Source organism: Salmo salar, chromosome 03, assembly GCF_965601325.2.
Source record: "Salmo salar chromosome 03, fSalSal1, whole genome shotgun sequence".
Taxonomy (NCBI): Eukaryota; Metazoa; Chordata; class Actinopteri; order Salmoniformes; family Salmonidae; genus Salmo; species Salmo salar.
In genome coordinates, this window is record NC_138293.1 from 8324954 (window position 1) to 8344360 (window position 19407).

Sequence of the window (19407 nt, forward strand, 5' to 3'; positions counted from 1 at the left end):
AAAATTGCCCTGCATGGCACAGCCTAGTATTATAAGGGTGTACGACTTTCAAAATTGCTCAGTTGGTAGAGCAGGGTGCTTGTAACACCAGGGTAGTGGGTTTGATTCCTGGGACCACCCACATGTAAAATGTATTCACGCATGACTGTAAGACGCTTTGGATAAAAGTGTCTGCTAAATGGCACATTATATTATTATTATTATTATGTCAATGTGAAATAAATTGTAGTAAGATAATGTGTAGAGAATGAGTTTTACATTCCTTGATAAATGATGGTTTATTTGTCCTAAAACATGTTCATGAGGTTAGTTCAGCCACAAACCGCAGCTGAAACACAACTTGCTCTTCCACTAATGGTACAAGAGTAATTTTTGACTGTGCAATTGAAATCAAGGTGAGAGTGAGGTTGGCTCTAAAATGCAGGTGCTGGGGAATGCAGTGCAATCAGGTTTAGGCAACTGCCTTATCTAGCCTTATCTCCTAAAATGTGGGTCTGAACCACTTTTGAAGGCTAAAATGCAGCTAAACTAAAGACACTATAACAGCTGCTTGTCTTCACTATTCAAATTGATCATCATGATAAAATCCAGAAGAGTTGTCATGGCCCCCCAACTGCTTCTGTCCTCATGCTTGGTCTCTGTCTGTCTGTTCTCCCATAGCCTCACCAGTACCTCTGCACTGTCAGATACCTTTCGCCTTATAGCTTAGTCTCAGACATCACAACCACACCAAAACTCTACAAAATGTTAGAGAAAGCCCATGGTTCAAAGACAAAGCCTTTGTCAGTTCAAGATTTCCATCACAGTCAAGATTTTACAAAAAGGACTGTGATTAAAAAGGCTAAACACAGTGTACTTGAGACTTCTGTACATCGATTTCTTGCTCTTTGTGAATCTATTTTCATAATGAATGATGTTGATATTGCTTCAGTTATTTTAATTTGAGACATCATGCATTGCTACAAATATCTTCATTCACCAATAATCTTTGCCTGACATTTTTTGGACCTGGCATCATACCAATATTTAGCAGGCTGATGGGGACAAATACCAATACACCCTAATGTCTATTGGTGTAATGTGTGGGAGGAGTAGCTGACCAGGAGGATGAAGATAATGATTACAGTATATTATGAAAGGCTGAAATCAGAGGACATAACGTTTCAGAATGTTCAGATAGAAGTGCAACATGTAGAACAGATATGATTGACACGCACGACTCAGCCCGTACTCTACACAGACTGGTGAGGCATAACCAATCAGAGCTGCAGTAGGCCTATATGCAAATAGACCATTGCCATATATGGATTTGTGCCATTTACTTTGATCTGGACTGTGTTTACAGCTGTGGTCGTGAGTAGATGTGCTTGTTTAGAGATCACAGTGAGAGCTGCATGTAGCCACATGTGCACATTTTGTTCATATCCTTTGCCAGTTAGTGAGTTATTAGCCAAGTTATAGATCATTTGTAGTCAGCAATATGGGAGGGATTGCTTCCTACAAGAGCACAAAACGTTTACATTTCTTTTCATCTTTGAAAAGCAAGTCAAGTAAAGAGCATTTTTATGTCTTAAAGGGGCAGTGTTGTATTTTGAGACAGGCTTGAATAAGTTAAGTAGCCAATAGGCAGAGTGTAGCATAATTTGTCTGACTCTCTGTAATAATGCATTCTATTTTGTAAAGTGGTTTCTTGCATCAAACAACAACACAATTTTCAGTCACCTCCTTGTCTGAAGGACAAGTGGTTAAACAGGTTAATGTCAACAACTGGGGTACTGATCTCCCTCCATCTGATGGTTTCACCACTATTATGGTTGTTGTGGACAGATTGTCTAAATCCTGTTGTTTTATCCCTCTCTGTGGTCTCCCTACCACTCTCCAGGTCGCTGAGGTACTGTTCCAGCAGGTCTTCCGGAACTATGGCCTTCCGGAGGACATCGTCTCTGACCGTGGTGCCCAATTCACATCACGGGTATGGAAAGCCTTCATGGAGAAGCTGGGGGTCACGGTCAGCCTCACTTCCGGGTACCGGCCTCAGTCTGACGGGCAGGTGGAGAGGATGAACCAGGAGCTGGGGAGGTTCCTGAAGAGTCACTGCTAGGAGAGGCAGGGGGAGCGGGCACGATTCCTTCCGAGTACGCCCAGAATTCATTGCGTCACTCCTCCACCGGGCTGACTCCCTTCCAGTGTGTTCTGGGTTATCAGCCAGCCATGGCTAAATAGACCCCGAGCCAGACCGAAGCTCCTGCGGTTGACGAGTGGTTCAGGCACGCAGAAAATGTTTGGAACGATGCCCAAGTGAGGCTCCAGCGCATCGTCCGCCGCCAGAAGGAGCAGGTGGATCGCCACCGTAGTGAGGCTCCCGTGTTCCATCCTGGTGATCGCGTCTGGCTCTCCACCAGGAACCTCCCACTCCGCCTGTCCTGTATGAAGCTGAGCCCCCGGTTTATGGGGCCGTTCAAGGTCCTCCAGAGGGTCAACAAGGTGACATATAGATTACAGCTCCCCACCAACTACCGGATCTTACCCTTTTTTCATGTTTCCCTCCTCAGGCCGGTGGTTCCTGGACCCCTGGCTGATGCCATCCCCACGACACCCCTCCGGAGGCCTCCCCTGGACATCGAGGGAAGCCCCGCCTATGCCGTCAGATCCCTCTTGGATGTTGTGGGGGTCGGCTTCAGTATGTGGTGGACTGGGAGGGGTAAGGTTCAGAGGAGCAGTGTTGGATTCCGATGGATGACATTCTAGATCCCAACGTCATCTGAGATTTCCAACTTCGCAATCCACACTGGCCCGCTCCTCACCCTCGAGCTGTCCCCCTGACCGGTGTCAATCTTCAGCTGGAGCTGGGCGTCAATGGGGGGGGTATCGTCACGTCTACTCCCGCTTTGGCGCTTGATGTCGCCGGTTTACTAAACACCGGTCCTGGTAACCGATCATTATGCACACCTGTGCCCCATCATTAGTCTCACCTGGACTTCATCACTACCCTGATTACTTACCCTTTATCTAGCCCACTGTAGCATTACTCATCAGGCAGTATTGGTTTTGGTTACATTCAGTACGCTTCTCCTGTTTTGTATATTATTCATGTTTATTATTATTAAACTCACCTTCTGCACTTGTTTCCTGACTCCCTGCGTATACATTACAGTTATGATCAAATAGCTACAGTAACCTACTTGGCTGTAACTTAAAGCAGATACAGCCTCAGTGTTCACAGTAAACGTGCACTGGAAGTTACTGAATATTCAATTTTGTGCTCAGCAGAGCTGAAATTTGCTCAGTGCCGGAAAAAAATTGAGGGAACATTGGTGGCCACGCATGACGCCAACTCCATCAAGTTTGCTGACAACACAACAATGGTAGGCCTGGTCACCAACGGCAATGAGACGGCCTACAGGAAGAAGGTCAGAGAACTGGCAGTGTAGTTCCAGGACACCAGAGGTTTGGAGAGGGTCAAGAGCTGAAAGTTCCTCGGTATCCACATCACTGAGGACTTAACATGGTCCTCTCACACCAGAACAGTCGTGAAGAAGGCACGGCAATGCCTCTTTTCCCTCAGGAGGCTGAAACAATAAATGTGAGGAGCTCTAAATTAAAACAACTTAACTTCCTGATGAGCCAGGTCACATGACAGAGGTCAAGGTAACATTAACTGGGCATATCTAAAACAACCAGCAGGGGGAGACAAACACACCCAAATGGTAAATGAATACTCACGTAACAGAACGACTATTGATTTGATGCATTACTCCATTACGCTGCTGTGTACTGATTATTGGTTGCCATTACCATTAGAATGTTATCTATTTCTAATCTATTTATCCTGCTACTGGTCACTATTACTCCTGTTTACATGTATATATTACCATCAGTATATTACCATAAGTATTTACACTGAGTATACCAAACAGGAACAATTTCCTAATATTCAGTTGTGTCAAGTTGGCTGGATGTCCTTGGTGGACCATCCTTGATACACATGGGAGACTGTTGAGTGTGAAAAACCCAGCAGAGTTGTAGTTCTTGATACAAACAGGTGTGCCTGGCACCTACTACCATACCCCGTTCAAAGGCCCTTAAATCAGTTGTCTTGTCCATTCACCCACTGAATGGCACACATACACAATCCATGTCTCATTTGTCTCAAGGCTTAAAAATCCTTCTTTTACCTGTCTCCCTTCCTTCATCTATACGGATTAAAGTGGATTCAACAAGTGACATCAACAAGAGATCATAGCTTTAACCTGGATTCCCCTGGTCAGTTGATGTCACGGAAAGAGCAGGTGGTCCTAATGATATGTGCACTCACTGTATATCAATAGTGTGTGTATAGTCCCATGTGGCTCAGTTGGTAGAGCATGGTGTTTGCAACGCCAGGGTTGTGGGTTCAATTCCCACAGGGGACCAGTACAAAGAAAAAAAAGAAATAAAATGTATGAAATGTATGCATTCACTACCATAAGTCGCTCTGGATAAGAGCGTCTGCTAAATGACAAAAATGTATGGGGAAAGAATGCAACTGTATTAATTGACTAAAATGAATCTCAAAACAAGTAGTGTTCACTGTTCAAATTGGCCAGCAAAAGCAGGTGGGCAAAACCAGTTATACCCCCTCGCTTGCCCCTATGTTTTGGTCAGTTATATGTCCTGCTCTCTCTCTCTCACAGGCTAGCAACTTCCTCTGGGCCGATGGGTCTAATATGGATTTCTCTGCCTGGATTCAGGAACCCAAGCAACCATCCGGTGATGGACGTTGCATGGAGATGAACTGGCTCAATAAGCAAGAGAGGGGAGGGATAACTGGCTGTGGTTTGAATTGTGCTGGTGAAACCCCTACATTTCTACTGCTTGAGTACTGGCACTTCTTCTAGAATATTCTGGGACCTTTTTTTTTATTCCAGGTGGTGTTGTGGGGATGAGAGGAAAGAAAATGTTTCATTTTATTTTTGTTGATGACATATCATGACATATTCTAAGAATACTAATCATTTCTTTCATTTAATATCTCCATCTCTATTCATCTTCTCAAAAACCGGCAAATGGAATGATAAACCATGTAGCCAGAAGAACTTCTTTGTGTGTGCCTTTAAACCTGACGGAGGCTGCCCAAGAGTGGAAGATACCGATAGATTGGAGCCTGAGGTGTCTCAGTTGAATCTGATGACAGATGAGTAGTACAGTGGGGGGAAAAAGTATATGATCCCCTGCTGATTTTGTACGTTTGCTCACTTACAAAGAAATGATCATTCTATAATTTTAATAGTAGGTTTATTTGAACAGTGAGAGACAGAATAACAACAAAATAATCCAGAAAAACGCATGTCAAAAATGTTATAAAATGATTTGCATTTTAATGAGGGAAATAAGTATTTGACCCCTCTGCAAAACATGACTTAGTACTTGGTGGCAAAACACTTCTTGGCAATCACAGAGGGCAGACGTTTTTTGTAGTTGGCCACCAGGTTTGCACACATCTCAGGAGGGATTTTGTCCCACTCCTCTTTGCAGATCTTTGCCAAGTCATTAAGGTTTCGAGGCTGACATTTGGCAACTCGAACCTTCAGCTCCCTCCACAGATTTTCTATGGGATTAAGATCTGGAGACTCCCTTGGCCACTCCAGGACCTTAATGTGCTTCTTCTTGAGCCACTCCTTTGTTGCCTTGGCCGTGTGTTTTGGGTCATTGTCATGCTGGAATACCCAGCCACGACCCATTTTCAATGCCCTGGCTGAGGGAAGGAGGTTCTCACCCAAGATTTGACGGTACATGGCCCCGTCCATCGTCCCTTTGATGCGGTGAAGTTGTCCTGTCCCCTTAGATGAAAAACACCCCCAAAGCATAATGTTTCCACCTCCATGTTTGACAGTGGAGATGGTGTTCTTGGGGTCATAGGCAGCATTCCTTCTCCTCCAAACACAGCGAGTTGAGTTGATGTCAAAGAGCTCCATTTTGGTCTCATCTGACCACAACACTTTCACCAGTTGTCCTTTGAGTCATTCAGATGTTCATTGGCAAACTTCAGACGGGCATGTATATGTATTCTTGAGCAGGGGGACGTTGCGGGCGCTGCAGGATTTCAGTCATTCACGGCGTAGTGTGTTACCAATTGTTTTCTTGGTGACTATGGTCCCAGCTGCCTTGAGATCATTGACAAGATCCTCCCGTGTAGTTCTGGGCTGATTCCTCACCGTTCTCATGATCATTGCAACTCCACGAGGTGAGATCTTGCATGGAGCCCCAGGCCAAGGGATATTGACAGTTCTTTTGTGTTTCTTCCATTTGAGAATAATCGCACCAAATGCTGACACCTTCTCACCAAGCTGCTTGGCGATGGTCTTATAGCCCATTCCAGCCTTGTGTAGGTCTACAATCTTGTCCCTGACATCCTTGGAGAGCTCTTTGGTCTTGGCCATTGTGGAGAGTTTGGAATCTGATTGATTGCTTCTGTGGACAGGTGTCTTTTTTACAGGTAACAAGCTGCGGTTAGGAGCACTCCCTTTAAGAGTGAGCTCCTAATCTCAGCTCGTTACCTGTATAAAAGACACCTGGGAGCAGGAAATCTTTCTGATTGAGAGGGGGTCGAATACTTATTTCCCTCATTAAAATGCAAATCAATTTATAACGTTTTTTACATGCGTTTTTCTGGGTATTTTTTTGTTATTCTGTCTCTCACTGTTCAAATAAACCTACCATTAAAATTATAGACTGATCCTTTCTTTGTCAGTGGGCAAACGTACAAAATCAGCAGGGGATCAAATACTTTTTCCCCCACTGTATACCAAGCTTTTTATATACAAAGCCTTTTACATTTAAATTTAGCTCGTCATGCATATTTTGCTTTTAGCGACCCGCAGAAACAACTTTGAAGGTGAATAACCCCAAAATATAAAATCCTCAAAAATTGTTACTAGAAACCTGCACCTCTGTCAATAGAGCTCGATGCTTATGAATCAGATTTATAATGTTATGAAATCTGACTTTAATGTTGATGATATGTTCAAGAAAGAACCCACTGAACAATTAATAACATGAATTATCATATTTCTATTGGTAAAATGTATTTTATAATACAAGGAAGTGGAACTTCATCACCAAAGCAATCCCTCTTGGCAGTGTGGGTGGACTCCCTACTTAATTAAGGCACTGTTCTTTCACACACCGGACCTATAAAGCCAGAAAGAGTTGGCAGCCTTTGGCAGACAAGATGGCCTACCTGTGGCTGCTCTGAGGCCCCTCTCAGCATGGCCAGGTGGGTGAGCAGTACATTTTTTACATTTACATTTTAGTCATTTAGCAGACGCTCTTATCCAGAGTGACTTACAGTAGTGAAAGCATACATTTCATTTCATGCATATTTTTTTTTTTTGTACTGGCCCCCCGTGGGAATCGAACCCACAACCCTGGCGTTGCTCACACCATGCAGGCGTTGCAAACACCATGCCCTACCAACTGAGCCACAGGGAAGGCCAAGCAGTCTGACCAGGATGAAGGGGGTGAGGGACATGTTTTTGGTGTCCAGGGTGTCTGGGTTGTCCCTCCTCTGAGGGTCTCCCAGGATGTGGCCAGTCCTTGTGAGATCTCCCCTAAGAGGACACGTTCAGTTATTGGTCATGACATGAGATCCGGAGCCATGTATAAAACGGATCAGAAAACACTCTAAGAAAAAAAGGGTTCCAAAAGGGTTCTTGTCTTCGTAGGAACCCTTTTTGGTTCCAGGTTGGACCCTTTGGGGTTCCATGTAGAACCCTCTGTGGAAAGAGTTGTACATGGAACCAAAAGGGTTCTACCTGGAACCATAAAGGGTTCTTCAAAGACTTATCCTATGGGGATAGATGAAGAACCCTTTTTCTAAGAGTGGTGGGAGTGCTGGTCTAGGATCAGGTCCCTCCTGTCCATATACTTTAGTATTATTTTAAAGGCCAAACTGATCTTACATCAGCACTCCTACTCTGATGCTTTGGCAGTAATATCAATGTTGGGCCCTTAGAGAGCTGACTTACTGCTGTAGCTCCATCTTCTGGAAACCAGTCAAGGGAACATGGTTCTCCCCTCCAATCTCCGCCCTACACTCTAGACATTGTGCCTTATGGGTGGGTTGACCACACTGCAATAGAGTGAGTAAATCATTTGGCTGTTTGCTTAGCTAATGAACATAAAATATGAAACTAACGCAATTTTACATGAAGAACTTTGCTTACCTTATCCACAACACAGGGGTGACCATTCGGACAAGCTGTTGAGATTTGAGTCAAAACTGAGCTTATTATTACAGAAATGTCATTGTTTTTAACCCAAAATTGTATTAGCTGAATCTGAAAATAACAATTAATTTATATGTCTATACTGTCTATATGCTTCCTGTAGCACGATGTTAACAAATACAATTTCACAGAGGTGTAACTCGGATGATTTACTCAAAGTTCAAGTTATAGTACATGCATTTATCAGGTTAGGATTCAAAATGTCTGTACTTACAGTACCAGGAGAGTCCATAATCCACTTCACTCTGTGTTATAAGCCTTTGAGCGACAGCCAGCATGTCCTCAGGCATTGTGGGTAGAAAGGCACTCTGTTGGGATAGACATAAGCAGATAAAGGCAACTCTCACAGTCAACAAGGAGAAAGTCAATGTAAGATATTGACAGGTGCTGATGAGAATCATACCAGCATATTGTTGGGAGACAGGCCAAGCTGCTGAAGAGGTGTGAGCAGCCCTTCTGTCCCAGTGAGCAGCACAGCAGACATGTGGACAACCAGCTCTATAAGGGTGTGCTCCACACTGGACCGGTCTGCCAGGACACTCAGTCCTCCCATCCTGTTGTGAACCAATTATTTGGCAAAGTCCCTCACTTCCCTGCAATTTAGGTACCTTGATCCCTCGATGAAGTCCTCAAGTGCTTTGCATTGCTGGAGGAATAAAACAAAGTCAGACATTTTGGATAAATGTAATTGGGATTTTCTGAAGTCTACAAAAAGTCAATATAATTCAAAGTATAACTATTATAACATAAAAATCAGAATAGTTTGCCAACTCTATCGTTAGTTGTGGGCTAACAGTTTTCCCTCTGATGTGGAGTTGAAGGAGATGGTCTAACGTGTATAGCTTAGGGGTGGGGTAGAGGCCTGTCTTCCTACCTTAGGGGCGGGGTGGAGGCCTGTGTTCCTACATTAGGGGCGGGGTAGAGGCCTGTCTTCCTACCTTAGGGGTGGGGTAGAGGCCTGTCTTCCTACCTTAGGGGCGGGGTAGAGGCCTGTATTCCTACCTTAGGGGCGGGGTAGAGGCCTGTATTCCTACCTTATGGGCGGGGTAGAGGCCTGTCTTCCTATCTTAGGGGTGGGGTAGAGGCCTGTGTTCCTACCTTAGGGGCGGGGTAGAGGCCTGTGTTCCTACCTTAGGGGCGGGGTAGAGGCCTGTGTTCCTACCTTAGGGGTGGGGTAGAGGCCTGTCTTCCTACCTTAGGGGCGGGGTAGAGGCCTGTATTCCTACCTTAGGGGCGGGGTAGAGGCCTGTATTCCTACCTTAGGGGTGGGGTGGAGGCCTGTGTTGGCTGCTCGGTACAGACTGGTGACTTCTCTGAAAAGAGACAGCAGGACATACAAGGTCCGCCTCCTTGCAGGTGCAGTACATCTCTACAACAAAACAACACACAAAGATGAGGACAAATTCACCAAACATCCATAAACTCTTAGGTTAGAAATAGTTTTAATAAAACTAATACACACACACACACACACACACACATTACATACAGTGGTATTGAGTTTAGTGGAGTTAAACTAATACCTGACAGGTATCCTCAATCTCCTGCACACTGTCCTCTAGTACTGCTTTGGCAACAGCCTCGCGGATATCCTGGTAGTCGTCTCCATAGACGAGATACTGGTCCATCTGGCCAACATCTTCATTCTGCATACAAGACGATGGAAGACCCTGATATCTAGAACATCGTCCTTCACAGTACTAGCTAGGAAATACACATCATTGTATCTAACCCGCTCAGGTCCTCTTTAGAAACATGTTTGTAAACAATAGAGAACAGGAAACAGGGCCGATGGGTAATTTCAACAGTTTAAAACAAATGGAGTATGAAACGTTTCATGAAACCCTGTGATGTACCTGCTGCTGCAACTCTTCAGGAAAAAGCCACCTGTACTTCTCTGTATCCTTCAGCATTCTCTGGACATACTCTACACCGTGCTGGCTGCTGACGTTGCGGATCAGGTAAACCCGGTACCAGTCGTTCTTACTCTCCTTACACAGGAACTCCTCGACAACATCCTGAGGATTTTCACATTCCCCTGCACACAATGTGAGGAACCGAGGACAGATCTTGGATCAGTCAGTCAAAGTGATTGCAAGCATTCTTTATAAAACATTCCGTATAAAAAAACAACTATAATTAATTTACACCAACAAGCACAATTTTGAAAGCAACAAGGATCAGAATTCATGACGCCATATTGACTGAGTGTTTTTACCAGACTGTATTACATTTACATTTTAGTCACTTAGCAGACGCTCTTATCCAGAGCGACTTACAGTAGTGAATGCATACATTTCATGCATTTTTTTGCTATGGAGCAGGTGTGCAGCCATGTCCAGGCATAGACGGACCCTCGCGATCTGTTGCAGGTACTCTATTGTGACGGTCTCAGCCGACGTAGTGACAAAGTCCAGGAAGTGACGCAAGAACTCAGTCTCATTCTGCAGGTAGGCCTGCTGATCTGCAGGCTTCTGGCATTCATGTGGCTTTCTGTCGAACATGGAGTCCTGCAGAAAAACAGTTATAAACATCTATTCCATTTATTTAACCTTTATTTATCCATAAAGTCCCGTTGAGGTTAGAAGACCTCTTTTACAAATAGAATAGTGATAGCACTCCATTGATTTAGGGTGAAATCCTGTCAGATCCTACCTCAAGGCAGTTGATGTAGAGCGCATAAAGTTCATTTTTATCCTCAGCCTCTAGAATGTTGCTCTCTTCTATCAATGTCAAATACTGCTGCAGATATTCTTTGACGTCATCAAAGCTAAAAAAAAAAATATTTAAAAAAAAAGAGTTAATTTTCAGTCAAATGTTTGATAACATCTGAAACCAACTGAATTGCGTTGCTGGTTACAGCAGCATTGCAGTGATACACTACATGACGAAAAGTATGTGGACACCAGCTCGTCAAACATCTCATTCCAAAATCATGGGCATTAATATGGAGTTGGTCCCCCCCCCCTTTGCTGCTATAACAGCCTCCACTCTTCTGGGAAGGCTTTCCACTAGATGTTGGAACATTGCTGCGAAACTTGCTTCCATTCAGCCACAAGAGCATTAGTGAGATTGGGTACTAATGTTGGGCGATTAGGCCTGGCTTGCAGTTGGCATTCAAATTCATCCCAAAGGTGTTCGATGGGGTTGAGGTCAGGTCTCTGTGTAGGTCAATCAAGTTCTTCCAAACCGATCTTGACAAACCATTTCTGTATAGACCTCGCTTTGTGCACGGGGGCATTGTCATGCTGAAACAGGAAAGGGCCTTCCCCAAACTGTTGCCACAAAGTTGGAAGCACAGAATCGTCTATAATGTCATAGTATGCGTTAGCGTTAAGATTTTCCTTCACTGGAACTAAGGCGCCGAGCCCGAACCATGAAAAACAGCCCCAGACCATTATTCCGCTTTCACCAAACTTTACAGTTGGCACTAAACATTGGGGCAGGTAGCATTCTCCTGGCATCCGCCAAACCCAGATTCGTCCGTCAGACTGCCAGATGGTGAAGCGTGAGTCATCACGCCAGAGAACACGTTTCCACTGCTCCAGAGTCCAATGGCGGCAAGCTTTACACCACTCCAGCCGACGCTTGGCATTGCGCATGGTGATCTTAGGCTTGTGTACGGCTGCTCGGCCATGGAAACCCATTTCATGAAGCTCCCGACAAACAGTCCTTGTGCTGACGTTGCTTCCAGAGGCAGTTTGGAACTCGGTAGTGGAGTGTTGCAAACAAGGACAGACAGTTTTTACGCAGTACACGCTTCAGCACTCAATGGTCCCGTTCTGTGAGCTTTTGTGGCCTACCACTTCGCAGCTGAGCCATTGTTGCTCCTAGACGTTTCCACTTCACAATAACAGCACTTACAGTTGACCGGGGCAGGTCCAGCAAGGCAAACATTTTACGAACTGACTTTCTGGAAAGGTGGCATCCTATGACGGTGCCATGTTGAAAGTCACAGAGCTCTTCAGTAAGGCCATTCTACAGCCAATGTTTGTCTATGGAGATCGCATTGCTGTGTGCTCGATTTTATACACCTGTCAGCAACGGGTGTGGCTGAAATAGCTGAATCCACTCATTTGAAGGGGTGTCCACATACTTTTGTATATATAGTGTATAAACAACATTTATTTCCTGGTTCACTCACGTGTACTTGAGCAGAAGCTTGAGTATCACTGATCGCACCACAGGATTCTTGTCCATAGACTCATCAAATGGTGAGAAATCTTTGGTGTGTATCTGACTTTGTGCTGGTACAAATATAATACATATCAGAACACAGATAAAAACATTTTACTGAGCCACAATCTTCCCTCTGGTCTGTTTAATGCTTAAAATGTCAAAAAGAATACAGGAACAAATGGAATCTAAACTCTATAATTTTGGCTAGTGTGTGTGTGTGTGTTGAGGGTACCTCTGATGAGTGGGATGGGTTCTGTCTCAACCATGAGGAAGGACAACAGGTGCAGGATGACACCTTTTGATGGGGGGATGTTGTCCTTGAAGCACACAGTAGTGACCAGGTTTATGAAAAACGCATTGCAACTCTGCCTGAACTGAGCGTTTAGTGTGATGCAAGCTCTGCAAAACCATAGTAGACAGATTAGACAGATAAGACGGTTAACAGGGAAAGACATGTCCTTTATCATTGGTTATCCAGATTTAAAAAAAGGGTAAAACACACCCACCTTATGTCCTCAGTCACTTTGACCTCGAAGTCATCTGGGAGTTCGTGTTTGCACGTGGGGCAGTACATTTGGCCTGTGTTGAGACATCCTCTGACACAGGTCAGACAGAACATGTGGTGGCAGGGCAGGTCCACGGGGTCTTGTGGTTCCCCCATGCACACACGGCACTGGAAACCAAACCTAAAGAGAAAAAAATAGCTGCCGTTATTAAACATCAAATTCTGTATACAGCTTATCAACCACAGCGAATAATGTAGACATATAATATGAATAGACTTTTACACTAAATAAATTATATCATATAGACCTACTTGCAAATCAGATCACTTGCTTTTTGCTTGCAAGTCTTCAGTACTGTAATGATGGCCGCAAATGGTTCCTCCGATTTTACGTCTGAGTTTTTTGCCAGAATCTGCCACACGAGATAATTAGCAGTCACATAGATTAGTTAAAATGACATCCAACCAATTGAGTTGATTTCAGTTGAATGTTTTTTTTTTAAATGACATAGTTGTCGCCCATTACTCCCATTGGTTTTTAGCTAGTGGTGTCAAAAGTTAGCTGAAGTTCCAGGGTTAGGAACCGTTTAAACATTCACTTGTAAAATACTGAATTTATCCTTTACGCACAAAGTTCAATGCAATGAGAAAATTGCAATACGTTAACATAGTTCAAGAGCTCAGGTTGACATTTACATTTATTTCCATCCCATATTTCAGGTTTAGCAACCATCAGACTTAAACTATGTAGAAGTATAAACAAAGCACAAATGTAATTGGTGGCATGTTGACTTAAAGAACAAAAATATATGATATAAACTCACTTTGCCTATGGTACGAGTGTGATCAAGGACCAGAGACTTGAGCTCCCTCTCCTCAGACTCAAAGCCTATCAGCATGTGTTCCACAAACAGAAAGACGATGCAGATACGGTTCCAATGATTACTAAAAACACAAAACAAACAAGGACAAATCTTTACTTATTCTGGAAGAATTAACCATATCTGGGAGAAAGTTAATTCAGACAAACAATTACTTAGCTTTTATTTTTTTATATATAAGTTTTACTATGTTCTACATTGTATCAAAACACAAACACAGACATCAAAACTATGAAATAACACATATGGAATCATGTAGTAACCAAAAAAAGTGTTAATTCAAAATATATTTGATATTTGATATTCTTCAAAGTAGCCACCCTTTGCCTTGATGACAGCTTCGCACACACTTGGCATTCTCTCAACCAGCTTCATGAGGTAGTCACCTTGAATACATTTCAATTAACAGGTGTGCCTTGTTCAAAGTTAATTTGTGGAATTTCTTTCTGTCGTAACGCGTTTGAGCCAACCAGTTGTGTTGTGACGAGGTTGGGGTGGTATACAGAAGATAGGGCTATTTGGTAAAAGACCAAGTCCATATTATGGAAAGAACAGCTCAAAGAAGCAAAGAGAAGCGAGAGTCCAGCATTAGTTTTAGACATTAAGGTTTCTTCAAGTGCAGTCGCAAAAACCATCAAGCGCTATGATGAAACTGGCTCTCGTGAGGACCGCCACAGGAAAGGAAGACCCAGAGTTACCTCGCTACAGAGGATACGTTCATTAGAGTTAGCGGCACTTCAGATTGCAGCCCAAATAAATGCTTCACAGAGTTCAAGAGACACATCTCAACATCAACTGTTCAGAGGAGACTGCATGAATCAGGCCTTTATGGTCGAATTGCTGCAAAGAAACCACGACTAGAGGACACCAACAAGAAGAAGAGACTTTCTTGGATCAAGAAACATGAGCAATGTTCATTAGACCGGTGGAAATCTGTCCTTGTCTTTGTTTGACGCAGAGTAGGTGAACAGATGATCTCCGGGTGTATGGTTCCCACCGTGAAGCATGGAGGAGGAGGTGTGAAGGTGTGGGGGTGCATTGATGGTAACACTGTCAGTGATTTATTTAGAATTCAAGGCACACTTAACCAGCATGGCTACCATAGCATTCTGCAGCAATATGCCATCCCATCTGGTTTGTGCTTAGTGGGACTATCCTTTGTTTTTCAACATGACAATGAACCAACACACCTCCAGGCTGTGTAAAGGTTATTTGACCAAGAATGAGAGTGACGGAGTACTGCATCAAATGACCTGGCCTCCACAATCACCCGACCTCAACCCAATTGAGATGGTTTGGGATGAGTTGGACCGCAGAATGAAGGAAAAGCAGCCAACAAGTGCTCAGCATATATCGGAACTCATTCAAGACTATCGGAAAAGCATTCCAGGTGAAGCTGGTTGAGGGAATGCCAAGAGTGTACAAAGCTGTCATCAAGGCAAAGGGTGGCTACTTTCAAGAATCTAAAATATATTTTGATTTGTTTAACACTCATTTGGTTACTACATGATTCCTTATGTGTTATTTCATAGTTTTTATTCTACAATGTAGAAAATAGTAAAAATAAAGAAAAACCCTTCAATGAGTAAGTGTCTAGATTTTTGACTGATACTATATATTTTTGTTCTTGCTTTTTGAATATCATGGATATGCTTGCTTTATTACTTCATTCCAACATGTGTGGATGGACTAGCACCTTGAATTCAGAACTTTATACAGTGAAGGTCTTCACCTCTTTCACAACGCATATTGACTTTCTTAAAAAATAAAATGAATAAAGAAAGTCAAATGGCCCTCTGTAGTCTTTCAAAGGGACATTTCCCTCACCAGATGTAGTCAAACAGTTCCCGGCTCCTCTCTCCATACTGCTTCAGGCTTCTCTGGGAGCAGACCAGCTCCATAGACCCCTTCAGTCTTTTCACCTGCTTCAGCCAGTCCTGGCACTGGGCATCAGAGTCCAATGCATGGGGTTCCAGGAGCTCAACACAGGAAACAGATGCATAGACATCCAGAACCTGGCAGAGGAGTGAGACAGAAACATAGTATAGTTACTGGCATGTTTACTATGACATTTCTATCAGCATGTTGGCAGCCTCATTTCAATACAGTATATACTGTACATAACCTGGTAAAAGTTCAACTACCATATATACTGATGTGATACTACTATCATACATTCATATATACTGTATCTTCAACTACTATCATACATTCATATATACTCTATACAAACATTTGGCACATAAAAAAACTGATTTCTCATAACTAAATGCGGCAGTGTGTGGAAAATATATGCACTTAACATCTCTGGGCTGTTCTTCACTAGTGTGATTCTTACCATCTCTGGGCTGTCCTTCACTAGTGTGATTCTTACCATCTCTGGGCTGTGCTTCACTAGTGTGATTCTTACCATCTCTGGGCTGTCCTTCACTAGTGTGATTCTTACCATCTCTGGGCTGTCCTTCACTAGTGTGATTCTTACCATCTATGGGCTGTCCTTCACTAGTGTGATTCTTACCATCTATGGGCTGTCCTTCACTAGTGTGATTCTTACCATCTCTGGGCTGTCCTTCACTAGTGTGATTCTTACCATCTCTGGGCTGTCCTTCACTAGTGTGATTCTTACAATCTATGGGCTGTTCTTCACTAGTTTGATTCTTACCATTCTTACCAGGTAAACTGTCAAATTGTACAAATGCTGTGATTCCTTATAAACACGAGGGTTTCTCATGTGGAATTGCAAGGATTAATGTAGCCTAAATAAAGATGAGATTGTAGTTACATGAAAACATTTGTATTATTTGCCTTCCAGGTTTCTATTTTATGGAGCTCGATTGGTGAAATTAGGCTACAGAAATGATTGTAAATGAAGATGTTTCCATAATTGAATGATTTCTAATGAATAGCCTTGTTTTACATGGAAATGCTAAAGAAATATTGGACTTCCACTGTAGCCTAGGCTAACCTAGCCTAGTTTTCGATTGGTTAGAATTAACATATTACCCTATTTAATTTAGAGTTGATCATTTAGGACATCTGTCTACAAAATTGCCCTGCATGGCACAGCCTAGTATCATAAGGGTGTACGACTTTCAAAATTGCTCAGTTGGTAGAGCAGGGTGCTTGTAACGCCAGGGTAGTGGGTTTGATTCCTGGGACCACCCACATGTAAAATGTATTCACGCATGACTGTAAGGCGCTTTGGATAAAAGTGTCTGCTAAATGGCACATTATTATATGCAGAGCATGTGTTGTGTATCTATTGACCTAGTGATTGCAAACTAGAGGAACTGATAGTGAACTCCTACTGATGTCTCTATTTGCTGAATTGAGAGGATGGAGTGGGTGCAGGGACAAAACAAGGTCAAGTAAAGTAAACAGACAATGTTTGGAATGGGAGAAGGCTGGCACAGGAGACAGGCTTTACTGGCAGAGTCATTGGGTTGATGACGTGTCCATTTGATATCTAAGATTAAGACAGAGTTGAGTTTGCATATTAATGAATAGTTTCACAGACCAAATCAATCTGTAATATTGTGCATTTATCCCTGTTCTTTTCAAACCCCACACACATCTGTTGTGAACTACTCAGGTCAAGGCCTAGGGTTACCAGGTGCCATAGGCCTATGCAGAGCATAAAGATAAAAACCAAAAAAACAGGACGGTCCAATGATGCCATGAGTGAGTAAATATCCCAACTCAACTCTGTCTTAATGGGATAGTTCACTCAAATCACAAAATGTAATATTGGTTTCCTTACCCTGTAAGCAGTCTAAGACTGCAATCCATGCTTTTGTTGACCTGCCCACTGTCTCCAAACGCTAACGTTGGTGTAAATAAAGTTTGATTTGAAAATGTCATTCAAAATAGCAATGCAAAACAATTAGCTTATTTGTCAAATCCTTCAGAATCTATGTGTTCTATTTGGCCTACAATGTGGTTAATAAAATCCGATTTGGATATATTTGGCTGTTTTCACAAAACAGTGTGAAATATACACATAAACATCCTGAATGTAGGCTAAACTTATTGTGCTGTAAAAAGATGAACTAATTGATTAATCTGTTCTACAGCACATGTCATGTTTCTATTGGCCACAGACAACGATTGTGTAGAATCTCCCTTGTAGAGGTATTCACACAGCACGAAATGTGCAGATCTATGACAGATAATTCTGACATGCTAGTCTTTTGTTCGGGACGATTTTGTGTTGTCCGGAGCTCGCAAGTGCAGTAAATTGCGACACGTGAATGGTATCATTATCATTCCAAACTCGCACATTGAGAGCTTGACATTAGGAAAGCAATATATAATGTTGTAATTTGGGTGAACTATCCCTTTAATCGTAGGTTTAAAAATGGGAACGTGCTAATTAAAACACTTGAATGTGACAAATAAAATGTTGATTTGATTATGTTGTTGTTTTTGCGCTGTTGCCAGTGTCGTCTGTCTGTGTTGTCCGTTTTGTCTTATATTGTGTTTTCATTTTTAATTCTAGCCCTTGTCCACACAGGCGACGTTTTGTCTCTTCCAAGGTCGTCATTGCACAATTCAGTTGCCTGGTTAAATGAAGGTTACATAAAAAATACATTAAATGTTGACATGATCCCAGTTAAAGCCAGTGAACCTGTCTTCTACTGTCGGTCAACAACCTAACATCAAGCAAATACACTGGTTCAAAAGTTTGGGGTCACTTTGAAAGAAAAACAATTTTTTTGGCCATTAAAATAACATCAAATCGATCAGAAATACAGTGTAGACATTGTTAATGTTGTAAATGACTATTGTAGCTGGAAACTGCAGATTTTTTATGGAATATCTACATAGGCGTACAGAGGCCCATTATCAGCAACCATCACTCCTGTGTTCCAATGGCACGTTGTGTTAGCTAATCCAAGTTTATCATTTTAAAAGGATAATTGATCATTAGAAAACCCTTTTCCAATTACGTTAGCATAGCTGAAAACTGTTGTTCTGATTAAAGAAGCAATACAACTGGCCTTCTTTAGACTAGTTGAGTATCTGGAGCATCAAACACATGGTTAGCAGATGTTAATGCGAGTGTAGCGAAATGCTTGTGCTTCTAGTTCCGACCGTGCAGTAATATCTAACAAGTAATCTAACAATTTCACAACATCTACCTTATACACACACAAGTGTAAAGGAATGAATAAGAATATGTACATATAAATATATAGATGAGCGATGGCCGTGCTGCGTTGGCAAGATGCAGCAGATGGTATAGAGTACAGTATATACATATGAGATGAGTAATGTAGGGTATGTAAACATTATATAAAGTGGCATTGTTTAAGTGACTAGTGAAACATTTATTACATCCAATTTTTTATTATTAAAGTGGCTAGAGATTGAGTCAGTATGTTGGCAGCAGCTACTCAATGTTAGTCATGGTTGTTTAACAGTCTGATGTCCTTGAGATAGAAGCTGTTTTTCAGTCTCTCGGTCCCAGCTTTGATGCACCTGTACTGACCTCGCCTTCTGGATGATAGCGGGGTGAACAGGCAGTGGCTCAGGTGGTTGTTGTCCTTGGTGATCTTTTTGGCCTTCCTGTGAC

General features: G+C 42.7%; 2 protein-coding genes across 2 annotated transcripts; both read right to left on the reverse strand.

Moving 5' to 3' along the window:
* Positions 1–7350: 7350 nt before the first annotated feature.
* On the reverse strand, positions 7351–8569 carry LOC145877480 (E3 ubiquitin-protein ligase rnf213-alpha-like). Its single transcript, XM_082973062.1, has 4 exons — positions 8482–8569; positions 8205–8239; positions 8007–8110; positions 7351–7589 (listed from the first exon to the last, which is right to left on the reverse strand). Exons 1-4 carry the CDS (start codon positions 8555–8557, stop codon positions 7352–7354), a joined length of 453 nt encoding a protein of 150 aa, XP_082829188.1. The 5' UTR covers positions 8558–8569; the 3' UTR covers position 7351.
* Positions 8570–8676: 107 nt separating this feature from the next.
* On the reverse strand, positions 8677–13358 carry LOC145877472 (E3 ubiquitin-protein ligase rnf213-alpha-like). The gene is made up of 10 exons (XM_082973048.1): positions 13264–13358; positions 12953–13132; positions 12679–12845; positions 12412–12514; positions 10923–11037; positions 10547–10777; positions 10124–10285; positions 9791–9913; positions 9526–9636; positions 8677–8913 (listed from the first exon to the last, which is right to left on the reverse strand). The coding sequence occupies exons 2-10, from the start codon at positions 13105–13107 to the stop codon at positions 8836–8838; spliced, it is 1245 nt and encodes a 414-aa protein (XP_082829174.1). The 5' UTR covers positions 13108–13132; positions 13264–13358; the 3' UTR covers positions 8677–8835.
* Between the last annotated feature and the right edge of the window lie 6049 nt (positions 13359–19407).